Source organism: Prunus avium, chromosome 3 (genome assembly GCF_965620075.1).
Source record: "Prunus avium chromosome 3, drPruAviu1.hap1.1, whole genome shotgun sequence".
NCBI lineage: Eukaryota > Viridiplantae > Streptophyta > Magnoliopsida > Rosales > Rosaceae > Prunus > Prunus avium.
In genome coordinates, this window is record NC_142286.1 from 2,002,311 (window position 1) to 2,026,989 (window position 24,679).

At 37.9% G+C, this 24,679-nt stretch overlaps 1 protein-coding gene across 1 annotated transcript; it reads right to left on the bottom strand.

Annotated features, from left to right (window-relative positions):
• Positions 1–12,012: 12,012 nt before the first annotated feature.
• Positions 12,013–16,844, bottom strand: LOC110761677 (beta-amyrin synthase). The gene is made up of 16 exons (XM_021964219.2): positions 16,599–16,844; positions 16,122–16,397; positions 15,645–15,830; positions 15,434–15,523; positions 15,089–15,286; positions 14,820–14,904; positions 14,546–14,712; positions 14,271–14,462; positions 14,061–14,174; positions 13,802–13,921; positions 13,573–13,695; positions 13,401–13,499; positions 13,185–13,241; positions 12,700–13,068; positions 12,436–12,600; positions 12,013–12,344 (listed from the first exon to the last, which is right to left on the bottom strand). Exons 2-16 carry the CDS (start codon positions 16,320–16,322, stop codon positions 12,225–12,227), a joined length of 2,286 nt encoding a protein of 761 aa, XP_021819911.1. The 5' UTR covers positions 16,323–16,397; positions 16,599–16,844; the 3' UTR covers positions 12,013–12,224.
• Between the last annotated feature and the right edge of the window lie 7,835 nt (positions 16,845–24,679).

Below are 24,679 nucleotides of genomic sequence, written 5' to 3' on the forward strand. Positions count from 1 at the left end.
TATATATGTGCTGTGGTGAAAATGTGTAGGGCATTTTAGTAATCAAATTAATTTGGTTTCTAATTCATGAAAAATAGTAAACAATAACAATGAGAATCAACCCCATTCCCTTGCTAATTCCATATGTTTAGTAGACAACTTAATGGGAATGATTCTTCCTATACCGATTCAGTACTTCCCCGATTCATAAATTCTCTGATTCCTTACTTTCTCCATTACTGATACGTAAACATGCCCTATATTCTCTTGCTTGACTGTGCAATTGAACTATGCCATGAGAATCTACAACCACAAAATTATTATATGACTTTGTACTCAGGGCTCTATCTTGTATTTATGTTTATTCCTTGTGGGATTTCTCTTGGTTATCTAATTACATTGTATTCTTATCATACCTTTGTATAGGACTATATCTATAATACTGTATAAATGAATACAACATGCCCTCATGATGATTGAGGCTTTACCCCATATGTTCTAATTCTCTCATGGTATCAAGAGCCCATTGACTTACTGTTGCGTAGATACAGCTGCACCAAAATGGATTCAGTTGCATCCTCAACTTGTGATACTCGCAAGTGCACGAGCCGTTTGGTAGTATAGCATATGTAAGTGCGAGGTCGATCCCACGAGGATTGGTGATTGAATGATTCAATTCATTTTCCCTACACAAAACAGAAATGAAAAAGAAGGGAAATAAATAAAACAAGGAAGAAAGAAAATAACTAACTCAAGCAGATAAGTTCCCAAGTTCAATTAGATTAACGGATTGATTCTAGCTAATGTATGATTAAGCCATGGTGTGTGGTCATAACCTTGTGTTCCTAATTCCCTAATTTGATCATTTGTTGTCTAACCTAAAATTAAGCATTAGGAACCCATTAAGCATAGAAGAACAATTTAAACAACCAAGCATGTATCTAATCCCTGTTGTCGAATGTCCATACATACTCTTCCTATTCATAGTTCAATTCGAATTAAAGTATGGTGTCTACTCTTAATTCAAACCAAGATAGCTAACATGCAAGCCTAAATGGTGATCAATCATTCAAACTAGCATATTAACTTATAAGCATAATGAATAAGAACAAAAATCATAATTGAAACTTGGAAACTAATCAAACTTGAGACTAAAGAAAAGAATTTACATAATGAAAAGTAAAGTGGAACTAAGAAAAACTTAAGGAAAATTTCAACACAAAAGATTTCATTACAACAATTGAAAACTAGAAAGAGAAACTAAGAGAATTTGAGGGAGAGAAGGGAAGGGAGCTCTAGAGAAGTGTTTGAGAGCTCCCCCCCTTGGGGTGTGTTTACAAGCTTAGAGAACTTCCCTATTTATAGGCCTAGGGGAAGTGAAAATCTGAATTCAATATGGCTAATGCATACAACACTTGTTTTATAAAATCTGAAATGGTTGATGCACTTGTATTAGAAAATCTAAATTGGGTGATGCACTTCACCAATAGATCCCACCAGCAGCCCTAGCTCATCTTCATGTCACCATGACCAAGCTTCCAACCAGAAATGATAGCTCATACCTAGCTCACCATGACCAAGCATCCAACCAGCACATGCTGAGGTCAGCATGACCAGCAACTTCAAGGGCTTACAACTTGGGCTTATCTTAATCAAATTAGGACTTTAAGCACTCGAAATTGAAGTTCAGAATGTCTTCTTTCCAGCCATATGTTATTTGGGCCAATCCAAGGTCGGAGGAAGAAGTTAAGGCCGAAACAAATTGCTAACTCATTTTCCGCGCTGATAAGATCCATCCTGAGCATGGTTCTGTGTTTGCTAGGTAACGGACTCCATATTTATCCAATGGGGCTGAATTTTGGATATGTTATAGTACACACCAATTGGAACAACTTTCATGAAGAATGTGGCCTCATTCGAGCTATGTAGGTTGTTGAAACAAAGCTTGCAATATGACCTACGGAACTGGACTGGCAAGGGGCTGTAGCCAAAATGAGTTTGTCTTTAAGCTCTTCATCCATTCATCCAAATTAGGCCTTAACATGCTTGAATTGCATGAATTATGCTCTCTAAAGCCATCATTATTACCTAAAGCTCAATGAACTGAAAGATAAACACAAAAAGGATTAAAAGCACAAGTTTAACTTAAAAACATAACCAAATCATAAGTTAAAATGGTACAAAATGATATGTAATTTATGCACCGATCACTTACAATCTGAATTTTTTCTTATTTTGTATTCCCCATGGCCTCTTCTTCTGATTCTAGTGATGCTCTTCCCTCTGTCTCTCAACTTGTTCATTTCAAGCTTGATCGAAATAACTATCCCATTTGGTTGGCCTAGATTCTCCCTCTCCTCAAGAGCCGCAATATGATGTCCTTTGTCAAAGATGATGCCATCACTCCTCTTCCTTTTCTTACGGATGATAAGGGCAAGCTTACTGATGTCGTTAATCCTGCTTACGATACTTGGATTCAATAAGAACAATTGGTTTTATCATGGATCAATAGTTCTCTTAGTTCTACAGTTCTCCCCACTGTCGCTCGTCTTACTTACTTCTGCTCATTCTACTTCGGTGGCTCTTGAAAAATGTTTCGCCTCTCCGAATCAGAATCGGATTTTGCAGCTTTGAAATGAACTCTTCAGTACTGCTCGTGGTGATTCCTCCATTGCTGATTACTTGGACAAGGTCAATGTTATTGTCGACAACCTCGCATTATCTAGTTCTCTTATTCATGACTCTGATCTTCTTGCTGTCATTATGAATAATGTTGGGCATTTATATGAGTCTACTGTTGCGTCTGCTTAAGCCCATAAAACCCCTATTACATATGCTGATCCTGAGGCTCTCTTACTCTTTGCTGAACAACGCCATCTTACGGTTCATGCTCCTGCATGTGATGGTCGTGTTGATGTTGGCTCACCTAAAGATGTGGAGGGAGTGAAGGAAACGGATGGTCAAAAGAGCTGCAGTCATTTTGCCTGGGCTCTGCCGCTCAAGCGGCAAAATGGTGGTTTCTTGCCTAGGCATTGGCGCTCAAGTGAAACCTGCACACTCTCGAGCGGTAGAGCGATAATTCACGCTCCGACCTAGGCGCTCGAGCGGACGCAAGGCGTTTGAGTGGGAGGTGTGAATCCAACGTGGATCCTTGGCGAATTAGGATAGATTGTCACCCTATGACATATAAATGGTCACTTTAGCGCTAGGTTATTATAACGTGAGAAAACTAATGCATCAAATTGAGTTTGAGCCAAGGGTGAGAGAAAAGAGAGCTAGGGTTTGTGAGAGAGTAATGGGGGTTCTTCATTGTAATCAAAGGGGTTCTTTCATACTAGTGAATTTCTCGGGGATCACTAAGAGGACCTAGACATAATGCTGAATCTCTATAAATTCTTGTGTTCTTTGTGTGCTTGTTTACTTTTCGGTTTGTGTGTGCTTTATCTTTGCGTGGCTTATATCTGATAGTTGCATAGTCAATCAACGACAAGGTCTTGGAGTGCTTTTGCACAACATATTGTCCCACAAAATCCAAATGCCACTAGAGTAACAATTGGCATCCACAACCAAGGAAAATCATTCTTGACAACAAATGCCACCAGAGTCTGCTAAAATATGAATTTGGGTTTGAATGTATTGGGTTAACTTTATTCTTCTCCATAAGGAGGTATATATATGAGTTTACAGAGTGCTTTACAAGGAATGAGATACAGTAAAGAATTAGGAAAGTATCTCCTAATTATACAAAGATTCATTAACTAAATAGAATGGGAAAGTAAATCCCTTAATTAATCAAGGAAATAAATCTCCTTGATTAATTAGGAGACTCACGTCAACACTCCTCCTCAAGTTGGTGCATATACGTCACCAATGCCTAACTTGATAAGTGAGTCATGAAACACTCTGCTACAAACAGCTTTTGTTAACATATCGGCAAGTTGATCTTCTGATTTTATGAATGGTAGGCGGATGATCTTCTTCTCAATTTTCTCTTTGATAAAATGTCTATCCACTTCAACATGTTTGGTGCGATCATGCTGGACTGGATTATGTGCAATGTCAATAGCTGACTTGTTATCACAATGTAACTCAATTGGCTTTCTTGGCTTGAAACCCAATTCTGTCAATAGTTTTCTAATCCATAGCAATTCACAAACTCCATGGGCCATTCCTCGATACTCTGCTTCTGCACTAGACCGAGAAACCACATTTTATTTTTTACTCCGCCAAGTGGCTAGATTACCTCCCGCGAAGGTAAAGTAACCTGAAGTAGAGCGTCTATTAGTAATGGAGCCAGCCTAATTAGCATCTGTATATCCCACAACTTCAAGATCTCTTTTTTTTTTTATAGAACATTAATCCTTTTCCAGGGGCTAACTTTAAGTACCTTAAGATTCGATCAACTGCATTCCTATGAGACACACTGGGTGAATGCATAAACTGACTAACCACACTCACAACATATGCAATATCCGGTCTTGTGTTGGCTAAATATATTAACCTTCCAACAAGGCGTTGGTACTGTTCCTTATTGGTTGGTTCTTGATCCATGTCTTCACACAACTTGTGATTCATCTCGATGGGTGTGTCAGCAGGCTTACATTCAAGCAATCCTATTTCAGCGAGCAGATCCAATACATATTTCCTTTGTGACAGAAATATACCATTTGTGGACCTTGCTACTTCAATTCTGAGAAAGTACTTCAGATCACCTAAATCCTTCATCTCAAAATCTTGAGACAAATACTTCTGCAGTTTCAGTTGTTCTCCTGTGTCGTTTCCAGTCACAACTATGTCATCCACATAAATGATCAGTGCAGTAAGCTTCTTTCCATCACGCTTCAAGAATAAAGTGTGATCCGAATTACTCTGTGTATATCCAAAATTCTTCATGGATTTAGTGAATCTACCAAACCATGCCCTGGGAGATTGCTTTAACCCATATAATGACTTTTTGAGCTTGCAAACTTGATTCTCCTTGTCACGAGCGAAGTTACATCCTAATGGCAAGTCCATATATACTTCTTCTTCCAGGTCTCCATGTAAGAATGCATTCTTTACATCAAACTGATGTAATGGCCAATCGAGATTTGCTGCTAGAGACAGAAGGACTCTGATAGTTTTTATCTTGGCTACTGGGGCAAAGGTCTCTTGGTAGTCTATCCCATATCTCTGTGTGTATCCCTTTGCCACCAATCTAGCTTTATATTTTTCAATGGATCCATTTGCTTTGAGTTTCACAGTATAAATCCACCTGCATCCCACTATCTTCTTTCCCTGAGGTAATGGCACGAGTTCCCATGTGCCATTCTTCTGGAGAGCTCGCATTTCTTCAATCATGGCTTCTTTCCATTTTTGGTTTTCTAGTGCCTCAGTTACATTGTTGGGAACAGGTATGTCGACTAACTTGACATTCCAGTGAATCACACAAGCAAAAATGCATACAATTGGGTAAGACATGCAAGAGTTGTATAATCATGGCTAAAGTGCATAGAAAGCTCAAGCATAATTATGTGAGACTTAGCTAGCAAAAGAATAAGATTCAGACCTAACACAATGCTTATCAAATTCCTAAGAGCCATATTAGAAGTTAGACTCATGATTTATCATTGGTGTGGGAAGGAAAACTGAAAATGACTCAAAGAAAAGAAACAGAAAAGAAAAACGTGAGGTTTCAAATTGCTGTTTTGCTCAATTTCAACATATAATCTGTTTTGACATGTAACTTTCAAACCACTTGGTCAAATTTAACGTTCTTGACGTCGTTGGATTCAGCATGAAAAAATGAAGAACACAACGTGGACCAAACTTTCAAAACAGTAGCAGAAAAAAAAATTGTAGCAATGAAGAAGCCTACGTTTTCAGACACAAACACAAAAGCTAAAAACTTTCCAGCACCCCCAAACTTAAATGAAACATTGTCCTCAATGTTAAAGCAAAGTAAAGATGATTGAGAACATGTAAATGATAAGGGGAAAAGTTAAGAAGAAGGTTTAGAAAGAAAAAAAAAAATGAATATATAAGCAACTCACGGATGACCAGTTAAGGGCCTCAGAAAACACAGCCAGGGGATCCGGGAAGGTTGGAGGGGTCATAATGGTCCCGCTTAAAACCCAAACTTCTTAGACACCGAAGGTGTCGCCTAAAGAACTCCTAGACACTGTATTGACGGAAGTGCTCACTGGAGTTACCATAAGTCAGCTCATATGAAAAATCTTTTTTAATTTTTTAAATTTTAATTTTTTTTAAATTTTTATAAAAAAAAGAAACAGAAATTTAAAATAATAACAAGTAAAGAGAAAGGATTGAAATGCTCCCCCTTGAAGCGATTAGGTCGAGCGTGATGCATTTGGAGGTCGCGACTTCTCCCACTACTCAACACTTCCTATCTTTGAAGTTGCCATCTCTCTCCATTTTTATTGAGCTATTTACATTGCTAAAACAAACACACACAAAAACTTGAAACGGAATTAAAGGATTACGAAATATAAAAAAAAACTAAAAATGAAAAGGAAAAATCAACACACGTCCAATTCCATGCTTCAAAGCAACAAGCACCAATGGGTTGTGTAAGCTGGGACTTAAACCCAGTTCTCTTGCTTGTTGGGCAATTGTCCTTTTCTGTTGGACTACAAACACAACTTGTCCATTAACGTCATTAACTTTAAAACTTGAAATTGTCCAGTTAAGAAAAAAAAATAAAGTAGGAAAGCCAAATAGAATCAAACAATGTTACCGATCCCCGGCAACGGCGCCAAAAACTTGTTGTGTAGATTTCAGCTGCACCAAAATGGATTAAGCTGCATCCTCAACTTGTGATACTCGCAAGTGCACGAACCGTTAGTAGTATAGCATATGTAAGTGCGAGGTCGATTCCACAGGGATTGGTGATTGAATGATCCAATTTAGTTTCCCTACACAAAATAGAAACAAAAACAAAGAACATAAAACAAGGAAGAAAGAAATAAGTAACTCAAGCAAATAAGTTCCCAAGTTCAATTTAGATTAATGGATTGATTCTAGCTAAAGTATGATTAAGCCATGGTCTGTGGTCATAACCTTGTGTTCCTAATTCCCTAATTTGATCATTTGTTGTCTAACCTAAAATTAAGCATTAGGAACCCATTAAGCATAGAAGAACATTTTAAACAACCAAGCATGTATCTAATCCCTGTTGTCGAATGTCCATACATACTCTTCCTATTCATAGTTCAATTCGAATTAAAGCATGGTGTATACTCTTAATTCAAACCAAGATAGCTAACATGCAAGCCTAAATGGTGATCAATCATTCAAACTAGCATATTAACTTATAAGCATAATGAATAAGAACAAAAACTATAATTGAAACTTGGAAACTAATTAAACTTGAATACTTAAGAAAGAATGTACATTACAAGAAAAATAAATCACAACTAAGAAAACATTAAAGAAAGCTAGAATTGAGAACTAGAAAGGAAAACTAAGAGAATTTGAGGGAGAGAAGGGAAGGGAGCTCTAGAGAAGTGTTTGAGAGCTCCCCCCCTTGGGGTGTGTTTACAAGCTTGGGAAACCTCACTATATATAGGCCTAAGGAAGCTGAAAATCTGAATTAAGTATGGCTAATGCATACAACACTTGTTTTATAAAATCTGAAATGGTTGATGCACTTCACTAATGCATACAACACTTCCATTATAAAATCTGAAATGGTTGATGCACTTCACTAATAAATCCCACCAGCAGCCCTAGCTCATCTTCATGTCACCATGACCAAGCTTCCAACCAGAAATAATAGCTCATCCTGAGGTCAGCATGACCAGCAACTTCAAGGGATTACGAATTGGGCTTCCCTTAAGCAAATTAAGACTTTAAGCACTCAAACTTGAAGTTCAGAATGTCTTCTTTCCAGCCATATATCATTTGGGCCAATCCAAGGTCGGAGGAGGAAGTTAAGGCCAAAACAAATTGCTAACTCATTTTGCGCGCTGATAAAATCCATCCTGAGCATGGCTCTGTGTTTGCTAGGTAACAGACTCCATATTTATCCAATGGGGCTGAATTTTGGATATGTTATATTACACACCCATTGGAACAACTTTCATGAAGAATGTGGCCTCATCCGAGCTATGTAGGTTGCTGAAACAAAGCTTGCAATATGACCTACGAAACTGGGCTGGCAGGGGACTGTAGCCAAAATTGAGTTTGTCTTTAAGCTCTTCATCCATTCATCCAAATTAGGCCCTAACATGCATGGATTGCATGAATTATGCTCTCTAAAGCCATCATTATTACCTAAAGCTCAATGAACTGAAAGATAAACACAAAAAGGATTAAAAGCACAAGTTTAACTCAAAAACATAACCAAATCATAAGCTAGAAGGGTACAAAATGATATACAATTATGAACCGATCAGTCTCCACCATGTGATAGAACTGTTGAAATTTGGAATTGATTTCCCCTTTTGTTTTGAGAAGGGAAACCCAGGTCATGCGTGTGCAATCATCAATAAACGTAACAAACCATCTAGCTCCCCTGGGAGTGGTAATTTTAGCAGGGCCCCAAACATCAGAATGAACAAGGGAAAAAGAAATCAAACTTTTATTTGAACTTAAGGGAAAGGGAACACGATGGCTCTTGGCCAGTTCACAAATATCACACTTAAAACCAGAACTATCTAAATTGGAAAATCAGGAAGGAAATAGCTTCTGTAAATATCCAAATGAAGCATGTCCAAGACGGCGATGCCATAACCATACTTCGGAAGTTTGCGTTTCAACAATCGTACCCCCAATTTTGTAAGCTTGACTGAGACGGGCTTCACTGTCAGATGCCAGGTCCAAATAATAGAGTTTGCCCCTCCTAGTACCACAACCAATTGTCTTGCTGCTCAGAATGTCCTAAAAAACACAATGAGTAGGCCAAAAGGTTACAGTGCAATTCAAAGCCGTAGTAATTTGGGCAACAGACAAGAGATTATGATGTAAGGAAGGAATAATCAACACAGAATCTAAGGTGAGGGAGTCAGAGATAGAGAGAGGAAACCCTCCCCAATTACTGGAGATGGGGTACCATTAGCATTAGACACCATTGATTGAGAAGGTGGTGTATGAGGGGTAATTTGTCCCGGATCAAAGGTCATGTGATCAGTGGCTCCAGTGTCAATGACCCATGTGTGTTTCTTTGAGGAACTATGCAAAACATAACCTTGGGTACCTGTTGTGGCTACAGAGGCAGAGGCAGGAGCCGGTGCAGTTGGAGCAGCAGGACTTACAGGATCCGCGACGGATGATGTGTGGAGTGATTTGCTCCTGTTCTTGCGAGGAGCTTTGGAGTGATCCCACCAATCCGGGTACCCAATCAGTTCGTAACAGCCAGCACAGGTATGTTTGCTTCCACCACAATGAGTGCATTTCTGCTCCGGACGAGAGCTTGTGGCCTGAGTTTGAGAAGCACCACCGGTAGAGGGCGGAGGGCCCCGCGGACGTTGGGTGGCCAGGAGCGCAGTGTCTGGAGTACTGGCCATGGTCAGTCGTTGTTGAGCTTCGTGACGTACATATGCAAAGGTTTGGTCAAGATCTAATTTGGGATCTTTGCGTAGGATTTCCCCCCGGACTTGATCAAACTGAGGATCGAGCCCGACAAGAAAAAGGTGAACACGAAGACGATCCAATTCAGTCTGGCGCTCAGTCACGTCGGCGTCGCAATGCATGCGATTCGGAGTGCGATGATCAATCTCCTTAAAGATGGTTTGCAGCTGGCTTTAGTATTTGTGGACAGGAGCACCATTCTGTTTTATGGTGAACGCCCGTTTGTTGAGATCAAAAAGGAAAGTTTCATCCCCACCATCAAAGTAGGTTTTCTTCATGGCATCCTAGATTTCTTTGGCTATACTAAGACGGATGAACCGACCCATCAAGTTTGGAGACATGGAGTCGATGAGCCACCCCTTAAGCCGAAAGTTCTCCGTACACCATTTCCTGTAAGTGGAGGAGAGCTTAGAGGGTTGCGGAGTTTCGTTGGTGAGGTACCCCAGTTTTTCGCGGCCAGCAATACGTAACTCCATGACTTGAGACCATAAGGCATAATTGGTCTCGGTCAAGATGATGCTGGTAGGAAACGGAGCGTTGTCGCCTTGAATAGTAACAATTTGGGGGGATGAGGAAGTGGAGTCGGTGGTTGTGGAAACGATATCCATGGCAGCGGAAGGATTTAAGAATAAGAGAAAACTGATGTGTTTAGGGTTTTGTGATAAGAGGATATGAGGATTTGGGTATGAAGATCTGAATCTGAATCTTTAAATATGAGGAATTTGATTTAGGCTTTTGTGTTGGAAGAAATTTGATATGAGGATTTATATTTGTGCCTAATAAATCACGGCCATGAACTGGCCGAAGGATCCCCTTTTCTCGGCCCAAGCACTTCCTCGAGAAGCTAAAGCGCAGCGTTTCGCCAAGGTGTTTTGCCTTCCTGAAAACAAAAGAAAAGTTGCCAAGGCATGATCATCTCGGCCTCGATTGTAAGCCGAGGCCGAGGCCGAGCAAAATCATGGCCAGAGATATCAGAATCAAATCATCACGTGATATCAGGGTCCTATGCTTCATTTAATGAAGTAATGCCTCTGTTTATTACAGCAAACCCACTGGCCACGAATAAGCATTTAATGCATGAGGGAATGTGGGAAGTGACTGAAGTCAGGGTTTGGCGACAGGAAACAGAGTGATTAGACGTGGACATTCTCACAAGAATTCTTGCAGCTTGAGAGATTAGGTCACCAGCTATCAGAACAATAAATGCGTCTCCACGGCTAGAAGCGCAGAGCCCACGATCAAGGCGGCGGCTGAGATTCACCAGGATTTATGGGGTCACACCACCATACTTCACGATCCCAAATGTCGATTAGACTGCCCACTTGCTCTAATCAGGCTCCACCATGCGGATTTTCAGCCTCGAGTACTCCTCCAAGAACCCTTCCTATAAATACGAGGCTCAAGCTACATTCAAAGGGTTCAAACACCAAACCAAAGCCTCCCACGGAGCAACTTATATTTTCCTGTAATGCACTTTCAATATCTTTACTTGTTTTCCTAGGAGTAGTGTTAGACTATAAGGAAGATTCATTCATCAATATATCATACGACCCTTGATTTTCAAGGCGCTGGAGCATCATCCTTGTTATTCGCTCATTCACCCCATATATCATACGACCGTCGCTCCCTGAGCAGCGCGCCGGAGCACCGCCCAAAACCACCAACACCATCACTAAACGGCCTTGTAGCTCAGGCCGTGAACCTAACAGCCGAGATTAGTTCCTCTCTCGGATTCTATCCACATCAACCATCTCGACGCACGGTAGACCGTGCTGGCACGCCCGCGCACAAACGCACCGCACCCAAAAGCAGGAAGCCGCGTGTCAACGCATATCCCCTCGGCCCGGAAACCCAGGCCGTGAGATCTGCGCGGTAGACAATTTAGGGTTTGTGTTTGAAGAACTTTGATATGAAGATTTAGAGACAACCGTGGATCGATTGCTCTGATACCATGCTAAAATATGAATATGGGTTTGAATGTATTAGGTTAACTTTATTCTTCTCCATAAGAAGGTATATATATGAGTTTACAGAGTACTTTACAAGGATTGAGATACAGTAAAGAATTAGGAAAGTATCTCCTAATTATACAAAGATTAGTCAACTAAATAGAATGGGAAATTAAGTCCCTTAATTAATCAAGGAAATAAATCTCCTTGATTAATTAGGAGACTCACGTCAACAGAGTCCAATACACCATTCTTGACATCAACAAGGATCTTCTGCATCAAAGCAGTTGTCCAAATGAACAAGGGTTTGTGGCCCCAAAGTAGAGTCATTAGCAGGGTTAAAGGCCCTTAAACTGACTGGTGCATTTCTGGAAGGTTACCAAGGGTTGTCGACTTTGTTCTTCTTTTCAATTGATCATTTTAAGAACATCTCACACGTCTTTTCTCGCTCGTTAATGTTGTAATTGTAGCCATCGACTAAGAAAAGCTGAATTTAGTATATAGCACAAATAGATTTTTCTTCAATTAAAATTGAACTGTATAGGTAATCTGACTTTCTCATAGATTTGTTGACACATTGTGTATACACAGATATTTGTCAAACAAAGACTCGCCAACAATATTCTCACTAGGCATCAAGCTGAGCCTCATAAAAATGAATTTCCACAATTGGCTCTTATATATATGTTGCATCCTTCAAGTTGGATGAGCTGCACAATACAGTATTTAGGCTTTGGAAGGCAATGGGACCCACTTGCGGTACTCTGCAAGAGCCCACAGAGGGTAGATATTTCTGTAAGCTGCATAATGTAGCGTGCAGTTCTTCATGAACACTCCTGTGATTTCCTGCCATAGTTCAGTGATTAATGGTTAGAACAAGTTACAAGTAAAAATTAAGCATATTGTAATGCAAGTCATGTTATGCTAAGAAAGATACCTGTTGGGGAAAATCCCCATTTTCCATTTGAGAATTGATAATCAACTTCACCGCGCGATGAAGAGGTGCAGGGTCTCTGTGTGCCTGTCCAGCATGAATCAGACCCATCATAGCCCATGCAGTGTGTACTAAATTTGATCGGTTTCCTTCAAGCGGAACGTACTCCTGTATCACCCACCACAGAGACAAATATTTTAATGTAGGACAATAGGATTGCTTAAGAAACTTGAAGCTTAAAAATATAATCCACCTCCCTCATTTTACCTTTTTGGGACATGAAAGGTAGCTCTCTCCCCAACCACCATTCTCTCTCTGTGTTTTGAGTAGAAAGTTAACCCCCTTGCGCATGGCTAAACAATTATTGAAAGTCTTGCCGGCAGCTGCTAACCCTCCAAGGGCAAACCAGGAACCATACGTGAAGCAAACTCCCCAATTTCCATACCATGAACCATCTGGCATTTGTATACTTTCAAGGTACTGCGTAGCATTGGTAATGAAATGATCAATCTCTCTCTTTCTGTGCCCAGGGTACAACTTCTTAAACAGAACCAAAGCCTGAATTGCAGATGAAGTGCATTCAACATATTCATGCTCAACCACAATGTCCTCGAAGAATTCAGTGGGATTTAACATCTTGGGGAAACGAAAAAGAGAGGGAGAATATAGAGTAAGTATCTGCTAATGGATATTTCAAGAACATTAACTTCTTACTTCTAACCAATCTGACTCCAATTTCTTAAAATGCTTACTTCTAACCAATCTGCAGCTCCTGCTGGTTCCCAGGCTGCCAAACCACCATTTTTACTCTGCAATGAGTCGTAAAATAAAGCCTTTTTATTTATGAGTTGAATACGTAGACATAAAAGACACAATTTGCTTACTGCAGGGAAACCACATGCTACTCAAACTCATATTTATGACTAGAGGTGCAAGATAAGAGTAATTGAAGACACATTAGTTGTTACCTGTAGGGAAAGTAGGACATTGATAGAATCATATAATCGCTCAGGTTCCATTTTTTCACCAACTATATCCGGTCGCATCACCGAGAACAATAGGCAACACTGTAGAGAGGGCTATTGTGAGAAACATGGAGATAACCAACAGGGTGGATATCTCAATTGAAGCATTCGTTACCTTTAAACCCTCTGCAGTGCAATCAGAAACTTGCCATCCATGGTCTTGATCAGAGAAAGTCCATGATCCCTTGGAAATATGGCGGTACATGCTTTTGAAGTCACCAGATGGATTGTCCTTGACCTGTACAGTTTGAGTGCAAAGGATTCATTAGTCTGAACAAATCAATGGTTACACATTTACATTTTAAAAAAATTGATAATTTAGTTGACTCTAGTTAAAATTGAACCTGAGATTTCTTGATGAAATCATGTCCTCTAGCGAGCGTAGGTCCAATTTCATCAGTGAGATTGCTAGCAAGCAAAGCTTGAATTGCAAACCCAGTATCCCACTCTTGACTACCAAAACTCTGCGTATATCAATCAAACAATAAATATGTCAACTTCTAGGTGAGTAACTCCATAAAATTAAAAGCATTTGTGAATATACAAAATAATAAAGAAGTTTACAACAGTCCATAAATAATTTGGGATGCTTTGTATACCAACCTGCATCTTCATCCCATCTTCAGCAACCCATAAATAATCTGGGATCCTAGCAAGATGCTTCTTAAAATAGTCTCCATTTGGATCTTCAGCCCAACAAGCAAGCATACATAACACCTGTTCAAGTAATGCAAATACCATGATGAGAATCTGAAAAGCTAATATTTTTCTCCACAGTCCTATAAGATACATCAGTATCCTTATCCATATTACCTTTTCCACACACCCAATGGTAATATATCTGCTGTTTTCATCTTCATAATGAATATGCTTCATTGTTACTTGAAGAGCTTTTTCTCTGATCAACTTGTTAAACGGCCAGCGATTAAGAAGAGGCTCTGTACATATGTAGAGACTATCCCACATGATGTCCTGTATCCAAGGGTGAGGGTAGTAGATATCCTCCTGCAATTAAATTACTGTAATCAGGTTCTGTACTTACACAAGAATCATATACTGATTAATTCATTTAACTAAGTTTAACTCACTTTCGCGCAGTGATGGCGAACTCCCTTCCAATTAATTTCATTGTAAGGTTGAGCATAAAGTTCTTCCCTTAACTGCAGAATGAGAGGTGTGATTGGACCAACAAACCTTTTCCCATATAAATATGACATAGGCATGTAAACCATCCTACAATAGCACCACATTTTTGCTGCATTTTCAAGATACAAGAGGTTAAAAATGAAGACTACAAGTAAAAACTAAATCAATCAACATGTGGAAGGTGGAAATACTTATACTTGGATTAATTGTGCTAACCTGGATGCATAGGAAGAAATGAAGGCAGAACCCAAAACTCTGGGGGCATTGGGTTGCTACCAGACCACTCAAAAACACCAAGTATCTGCAACAAGTGAAGCAACATTAATTCATCTTCATATATGGTTAAGCAAAACAATTGAAGCCTAATAGCGCAATTTTTTTTTTGGATCGAACCTAATAGCGCAATTAGTGTTCATATTTATTTCTTTCATTCAACAACTACAAGCATGTATACGTAGAGTTTTGCAGAACAAGGCCATACGTACCGAAAGCCAAGTCTTTCCCCAAGAGGGAATGTGTGTAACACTACCATGGTCAAGAATCCATTTCCTCGCTCTTGCACAAGCATTGTCTTGGCCTCCATCAGGTCCTTCTCCAAGAATGCGCATACAAATGTAGCTCAGAGCTGTGCAGAACATGGTGCTGTGGCCTTCAATATGTAATCCCCAACCACCATCTTCATTCTGAAATTTAAAACCCAAATTATGCATATATATGAGCCTTTTATTTTTATTTTTTATAAATACAGTACTTTAGTCAGTACAAATATCCACAATTGCAAAATAAAATTTGGTCACTTTTGTGTGAACAATTATACCAAAAGCATGTACCTGATGATAGTATATGTAACGCATAATTTCTTTTCGATGCTCTGCTGGGAATACAGTATTAAGATGCCCTGTAATGTATGCACACATGACCTGCAATTTTTGTTTTAGGAAGTAAAAAGGGAAAATTAGTAAGAAGCTCCAAAAAATACTATTTATTTTTAAGTCTAATAAATAACTGTAATTATAAGGAAACTAGAAATTATATACTCACCAGAGGAGGAAGGAAAAACAATGGGCCAGCATTTTCAGCAGGCCAATGGCCATCACTTGCTTGCAAAGCTGAAAAGAAGTGGACAGACCTTCTCAATGAAGCTGTGGCCTTTTCATATGTGATTTCTTCGCCATCCTCAACCTTTACTTCGGGAATTGTCTGTTTGAAGTTCTTCTCTCGTAGGAACTGCCAGTTTGTGAACAGAGGATTAAAGTGATTTTAGAAAGAAAAAAAGAAGAAGTTAAGTTCATGATGCTGATTATAAATTCTATTTTATCATTGTTAATTCGTGTTGCAAAAAACTTTTTGATTGAGCAACAAATTCTATTTTATCATTTTATCATGGTTTTTCCCAACAAATGCTTGAACTTTTTGGTTAATATCTAATTTGAATTGAGCTTGTGATCTAAGTTTACAATATGACAACAACATAAGTTTGAAAAAAAGAACATTATGAGTTAATTAAGTGGATAATACCTGCATACGCCATATGAGGTCACCACTAGGCTTAACCTTATAGCGATTATTGTAAAAATTAAGACGAGCTTCTTCCACCTCGGCTCGCTCTTCAGGAGTTCCTGCCTCAGGATCAAACTCAAATATCTGCCTCCCCACAAAGTCGTTTGTGCTGTAGATGTAAGGGTCATTCCCTCCATCTGCAACCTTAAGCTTCCACATTCTTCAATATCTCTTTCTTATTATATCAAGCTACCCCTTCTGATCTACCTTTATATGTATCTTCTCAATAAGAACCTGCTGCAAGCATGCAATGTATAAGTAACAATACATCATACTAATTAAGTAGCTGCCGCTGCTGTTCTACCTAAGAACCTGTTTCATGCATGCAAAGTTACAATACATTTTGAGTGTACATATATATATATATATATATATATATATATACATATAGAGAGAGAGAGAGAGAGAGAGAGAGAGAGAGAGAGAGAGAGAAACCCTGTACGTGCAGTTTGCAGTTTGCAAAGAAGAAGCTGCAGAAACCTTATTGTAGAGTTTGGTTATATAGCTAAGAATGAAAGAGAGGTGGGGTTGGCCAGCTAGCTAGCTCAGATATATATGTGTGTGTATGTTGTATATGTATGATTAATACGCGCAAAGAGAGACAGAGAGAGAGAGAGAGAGAAACCCCGCAAGTGCAGTTTGCAAAGAAGATTGTAGAGAATGAGGTTCTAGCGAGATGAAATGGAGGAGAACTTTATAGACAAACAACAGAGACAATATGAGGTATATATAGTCATGTGATGTTATTGTTTTTGGTCTTTTGGTAATTAAGCTGATCAGCTATACGTCATTTTCTTTCAACGAAGTCAGCATTGTGTATAATATAAAATAATACAAATTTAGTTATATACCAAATCTTAGACATAGTCTTATAAAGAAACTCTATACCATTTAAAAACTATAAACACACCAAAAAAAAAACTCAAAAATTGACAACTGTCAATTTTTTCAATTTAATAGCTATTTTTTAGTTTATTTGTGTGTGTAAAATACCTATATTGCCCTTGTACTATGGATTTCAGAGAGAAAAATTAGATTTGCCAAAAAACCAAATCAGATTCATTTTCTCCTTTCTCGCTGGTGCTTTCTCGGTGTTGGAGGAAGAGGAGCTTCCATTGAAGCTCAGTCTTAGGTCCAACTATATTCTTCATCTATGATCTACAATTTTCAATATTTCACCTTCAATTTCTTGTTCTAAAATCGTGCTTCTATTCATATACATATATTTTTTTTCCAGATTGTTTGGAACCTCGAACGAACCTCGATCAGATGCTCTTAGCTCTACTCCTCATCTTCGAGCTCTATCCTCTTTCGCCATGTCGTCGTCGTGGTTGTCGTCATCATTGTCATCGTTGTCGTCATCTTGATTGGACTTGAGATTTTTGATCTTTTGCTTCAATTATGTGTTTCTCTTCGGATTTTAGTTGATTTTCGGAATGTATTTTAAGCTTTGATGATCAATTTATCTTTTGTTACTATTTCAGTTATGGATCTCATTTTTGTTTAACAATGTACTTCTATGACAGAGTATTAACAATGTACTTCTATGACATAATTGTATTAACAATCTAGGCTCGGCTTGTTTTGAGTTGGTCTGGTTTGTTCTTTCTTCATTTTTTCTTTGGTGGACATGTATTAGAAATAGCAACATGACAAGCATTAATCAACATGACAGTAAACTGGAAATGTTATTACCCTAGACTGGAACATTACAGGGGTAGACATGCATTAGAAATAGGATGTCATAGGAAACTAGCAATGTTATTACCATAGACTGGAACATTACAAGGGTCGATATGCATGTCATAGGAAACTAACAGTGTTATTACCCTAAACTAGAACATTACAGGGGTAGACATGTATTAGAAATAGGATGTCATAGGAAACTAGTAGTGTTATTACCATAGACTAGAACATTACAGAGGGTAAACATGTATTAGAAATAGGATGTCATAGGAAACTAGCAGTGTTATTACCCTAGACTGGAACATTACAGCCATTAATCAACATGACAGTAAAGGTGTGGAACATTACAGTCATTAATTAACATGACGCATTAATGAAGCTACGGTTTTCAAGACGTTTTGTTTGCAATGAATTGTTTGGGTTTTTTTTTATAAAATTGGGTTGGGCTTGTTTTGGGTGCTTTTTAAGTTTTTTGTGTTGGGCTTCTTTTAAGTTGATCAATGGCAGTCACGTAATTTACAAGAACTTCAACACAAATTTCTTATGCAGTAAATGAGTTTTGGTGTCTTTCTAAAGTGCATTCCATATGGGGTTTTTAAAATAAATAAATAAATTTCAGCCTCTATTTTGGGTATATTAATGAAATAAACACTACACAGACATTGCTGGAAAACGGCATTTTACACATTGTCGCTATTTGGAGCCATTGACCCCTAATAAGGATAGACAGACACGGTGTGGCCTAAAAGTGCAAGCCACGGACAAGCCACCATAGATCCCTTAATTACGTGTATGGCTTGATTTGATAAACTGGTGATCTTGTTAGAGGGGGGTTTTTCATACATACTACCAAGATGTCATGTGTTTGCGTAGATGGCTCGATACAAACCATACTATGTAAGTCCCATATATGTGAATAGAATAATAATCTACAATTGAAATATAGGTAATCCACTCCTAATTACACTAATGCTTTTTTAAGGTAAAACCCCACATGATTTGTACAAGTAGTGAAACTCCTATTGTGTCACCAAAACTTTCAACTCTTAATTCCCAACTAACTTATAATAAAGAAAGCCGAATATAATAATTGGGTTATGCGTGTGGGAGCATGAAAGCTGAATTTATTTTTTTAATAAACGCTTTGAATTTCTCCTTTTAATAAACGTTTTGAATTTCTCCTTGTCATGGAGAAATTATGGAATGGCACTATACTACCACGTCAACTAGTAGTTCCTTTCAAAATATACCGTGTGTCAATTTCAAAAAATTATAGTGTTTTTTTTTACAGCCGGACTTTTGCCCTCTAGAATAATATTTAAAAAACGAAAAAACCACAGACGCCGGAAACCAACTCCCACGACAACCCAAATCTTCCTACCTTGCACTACCAACCACCCAACCCAATCGCCCAAGGGTTTTGGTTGGCCACCTTGTTAATCTAAAACAAGAACCACATAAAGAAATCACTGGAAATAACAAAAACTGATTATTCCCTTTGTGGTTTCTGTTCAAATGATTATCAACAAACCCAAAAATAAATAACCAGCACACTACAGAAACCTGTCGAGTCCCTAAATGAGCTTGCTTTCTTAATTTTTATTTTCTTAATCCATGGACTATTGGGTTGGGTGGAAGAAGTGCGAGGATGGGGATTGGGTTGTGGTGGGAGGTGGTTTCCGAAGGCTTCTTTGGGTTCTTTCTTTTTTAAAATAAAAAAAATTTATTCTAAAGTTGAAAAGAAAGTATTGAATCCAGCTGTAAAAAATATGACACATGGTATATTTTGAATGAAAATATCACCAGCTGACGTGATAGTACAGTATCATTCTATCATGGGTCTGGGGCTTTGATTGATTGGGTATAGAGAGTAGAGTCCATTTCCTACAAACCTAATCACTTTTGGATTGTCCAATCATGTGTCTCCATCTCCATTGAGTTTGTGTGACTTTTGCAAGTTGAAGCCCGACACAAGTACCTATGCATGATGTGGGCAACTAATAGAAAAAAAGAGATTCATTATTATACCCAAATTATAAGAAAAATACCATATATAAAATGAACTTTAGAACACACCCAAATTCAATTTACAACATAACAAAGGGGCTTTGAACCTTTATATAAATTACAAAACTGCCATCAATTTCTTAAAATAAGCCAAACCTCAAAACCTCATAATAAAACCCAAAACACTCAATATGGCATCAAAGTAATTTAATAATCAAAATTAAATTCAATAAGACAAGTTGTTATTTTTTTTATTTGTTTATGAAAATTAAATAGTATAGGGTTTATCTATATCATTAGCGCTAGGAATGAGTATATAATTAAATATCTCATATAAAAATCAAACCCATCACTAAATGCGTATAGATCAGGAAGTCAACAATATTGCACCAAGAAAAATAAGAAAAATAATTGCCTTAAAAAAAGTGTACAAAAACAATTAATATTATAACTACATTTAACAATTTTTGGTGCATTATTATCTCGCCTCAATTTTTGGTGCATTATTATCTCGCCTCAATTTTTGGTGCATTACATTTATAATTCAAGCTTAAAGGAAAGATAGAAGCAATTAAGTCAATGTGGACGTGCACAAATATTAGCCAAAGGAAAACCAAGTCTTACCACTCAAAACTCCTACCCACCAAAGTTCAAGTCAGTGAGCCTCAAGGTCTAAAATATCGATGGTATCGGAAATATCGAAAGTCCAAAAACACGGAAATGTCGATGGAAATATCGGGATATTATCGGTATCGGTAAAAATTGAATAAAAACCACGGAAATTGTAAGAAAAACTTGGAAATTTTTATTGAAACTTTGCAGGATGTTTATTTAGTCAATTATCTATTAGTTTATCACAAAAAATTGGAAGTAAATGCATTGCATGATGGATTTAACTGATTTAAGTTGATTATATAGCGAGCTGGCAAACACTGTAAGTGTAGAAAATATGTAGTAATTAATGAAAGAAGATTAAACACACTATAATTATTTATATATAATGAATTACTACAATATTTTACATTTTATACATTGCATGGTAAGATACATGAGTGACTTAGTACCACATAGAGTTCCTATGAGGTTCAAAATTTTCACTATTTTCATCATCTCTATGTGTAGAGTAAGTATATTTTGAAGAGTAGTCATCAAATGATAAATCCCCAAAATAGTTTTGCATGTAATTGTTAACATGCCACCTATATGGATCCGAGATTGGTTGACGTTGTCCATAAGAAAAATCATTTGAAGATTGAGTCTCGGATTCTTTCCATGAGTCGCTTGATTTCATGTGTTTTTTGGGTTTCGTATCGGGATATTATCGATAATATCTCGATATATTGCCCAAATCATTCATAAAAATATGTTGAAGTTATCTCCCCGATATTATCGGGATAATATCGGTATATTGACGATAACACCATGATTAGTTGCTAAAATATCGGCCCCCAAAAATCAAATATTATCGAAAAAATATCGCCGATAATATCGATATTTAATACCTTGGTGAGCCTACATGTATATGTCAATTCATTCAAGTTCCCACCAAGTTTCCACCGCAATTAACAGTGGGGATGGTCTTATTGGTAGGTACAGCTGCTAGCTTCATATATTTGCTTCTGTCATTTCAACTACGACATGACAAGGGTTCACATTAACATGTAAAGGCTTACAATGATTTTGGCTTTGTATTAAAGTTTTTGATAAATTTTTGCATGTTCTAGGTACACCAATATACATACGGGGAATGCTAGCAACCTTCTCTCTAACCTTTTCCTTTGGACCTTCTCCATTTTTTGCTTGACATGTGTCATTCTCCTTACACTTAAAACAATATCATTAATATATTATACAAACTAACTTTTTCTTTCCAAGTTTACCCTTATTAAATATATTCAATTTATCCAAAAAAAAATCCACAACTTTCTTACCATATTATTATTATTTTTTTCACGTCAATTATTTTTTTTAAAAGAAAATGTCTGCTTAAAAAAAAAAAAGAGGAAATTCCCCCCCCCCCCCCCCCCTTTTTTTTTATTTATTTTAACACAAAGGGTTTAGATAGAAAAAAAAAAAAAAAAGTCTAAACTTGACGTTAAAAAAAAAGGGGCATTTTCTCTTTTTTTAAAAAGCATACATTTTCTTTAAAAAATATAATTGCCGTTAAAAAAAAATTTAATAAGATGGTAAGAAAGTTGTGAAATTTTTTTGGATAAATTGAATACATTTAATAAGGGTAAACTTTGAAAGCAAAAGTTAGCTTGTATAATATATTAATGACATTGTTTAAGTGTAAGAAGAATGACACATGTCAAGCAAAAAATGGAGAAGGTCCAAAGGAGAAGGTTAGAGAAAAGGTTGCTAGCATTTCTCTATACATATATAGGGCATGTAATTTGGACTCTCCAACTTACTACACTGCTTTTTAAAAATAAAAATAAAATATTTCTATATGTCCTATGTATATTAGATGGCTACAAAAATTTCTCAAAGTTTCCATAACAAAAAAATCTCAAAGTGAGTATTAAAAGTTAAAATAAAATGAAACAAGTCTTAATATTTTGAAGCATGTTAATTGGAACGGTGCAACTTAATTTGAGAAAAATAACAAATTTATTTAAAATTAACTCAATGCATACATAATGGACCAAGGGCAAGAAGATCAATAATGGAACCCGAGCCTCAACATTATACACAATGAATCCCGAGTCTTTGCAGTTATGTATGTAGCCTAAATGTTTGATGACATGTCGTGTGTTAAGTCGTTACATTGGTTTAGTCGTTTTGGTTCATTGTTCATACACACTTTTTTTGCCATCTTTTAAAAATTTCTCCGATTAGCTAAGGTGGACAACAGTAGTTGTCAAATAAATTAATTACGTATTGTTATGTGAACTTATTTTATCGTCATTTTTTTAGTCACAGTTGAAAAATATGTGATTAATTTGCATATTAGTAATCTCAGGTTCGAACCCCTTTAGTAGTTTGTGTGAGAAAAACCCCGTGATATTTGTACATTGTTAAAGACACAGAATGGCTCACATGTGGGGGTGAAGTATGGGTGAAGGCTAGTGCTAATGCTAAGGGCCACATACTAGGTTTGCAATGTCAAAAATCAACGTCAACACTCAAATAGGACCACAATTTGAGTTGGGTGCTTGTATCATGCCATTTGTTTATATATATTTTGATTCAATTATCTTCTGATATAAAACTCTATCCAAAAACGATCAACTCAACCCGAAACGACGTAGTTTTGAGTACAAGCACGATACAACCACCAAAGACACAAGTACAGTACTCATTTTTGACAGCAAATGAAAGAATTTTTTTTAGCTTTATGTGGCTTTCTAAGTAGAATCCAACAAAAGCCAAATTAAATTGGAAATTATAACTCAATCTCAATGTCTGATTCCTCGAGCTAGCTAGAGCTGTGCAAATTAAGCAATTTTTGAAACTTGTTTAAAGTTGATATCAACATTCATCAATTTGAGCAATGAACAAAACCAAGACTCAGTTGGGGGACAAAACCAAGTTTACAAACTATTCCTAACCATCCCCCAAAATGTTTCATGTTGAAGTATACACTTTCCCCAAGGTTGGCTTTCTAGTCTCCCATGAACAATTTCCAGTAACCATTTCTTTTTTCTCTTTCTCAAATCTGCTTCTCCAATAATGAACAAAATAAACTGCCTTGAACAACTTCAGGGCCCAGGTTTCATGAGATTAATTTTGAAGTAAGTCTATTAACAAATATTGGGCAGCTTTGGGAGAGAGAGAAAAACATTTAATGGAATGACTCGACTCGATCTATGTCTCCCATATGCTTGCTTACATGATATTGATCAAAATGCAAATCACCATCAAAAGTCAGTCAAACTGCGAGAAGCTGCAAGATCCTCTTTCATGCTGCTCATGGCACTCGAGTGACGAGACGCCCCGAGACCAAGATTCTCTCTCATGTTCATACTAGAGAGCTGAACTAACCGCACTAACTGTTGCACCACCTTTGACATAGGTGGCCGAAATTCAGGCTCCCGTTGTAGATACAAATTAAGGAATGAAAATGTTAGTCAAGGACAATCTTCTATCATTTCCCAGACTGTGGATGCGCCGGAGACGCGAAGAATATGTTGATGTTGAATCGGAAGCATAAGTGCCGAAAGCGAGAGGAGTCGAACTGCTTGCCATTGTCAGTGATGATCGCGTTCGGGAGGCCAAACCGGCAAATGATGTTCTTCCATATGAAATGCTCGATTTTAGTAGCGGTGATTGTTGCCAGGGCTTCGACTTCAACCCACTTTGTGAAGCAGTCCACGGCAACGACTGTGAATTTGAGCTGTCTTTTGCCTTGCGGCATGGGGTCGATGAGGTCCAGTCCCCACTGCGTGAACAGCCAAGGGTTGATCATTGGGGTGAGTGGTTCGGCAGGCAGCTTCGGAATTGAGCCAAAACGTTGGCACTGGTCACACTTTTGTACGAGCTTGAGAGTATCAGAGTGGAGAGTTGGCCAATAGTAACCATGACGAACGGTTTTGAAGGCCAAGGATCGGGCACTCGAATGGTCGCTGCAAGCACCTTCGTGAATTTCTCGTAGCACATAGTTGCCTTGTTGTGGTGTGATGCATCGGAGCAACAGTAAGAAATGGCCACGTCAGTAGAGAGTTCTGTGCAGTAGAAGATACCTTGCTGACCGGCGGCGGATTGTTTTGGCCTCGGTTTTGTCAGTCGGTACTGTGCTATCGGTTAGGTAGGCGTGAATTGGATCCATCCAGCTTGGGTTCTGGTGAACGGCATGTATCTGAGCTTCAGTAGTGCTGTGC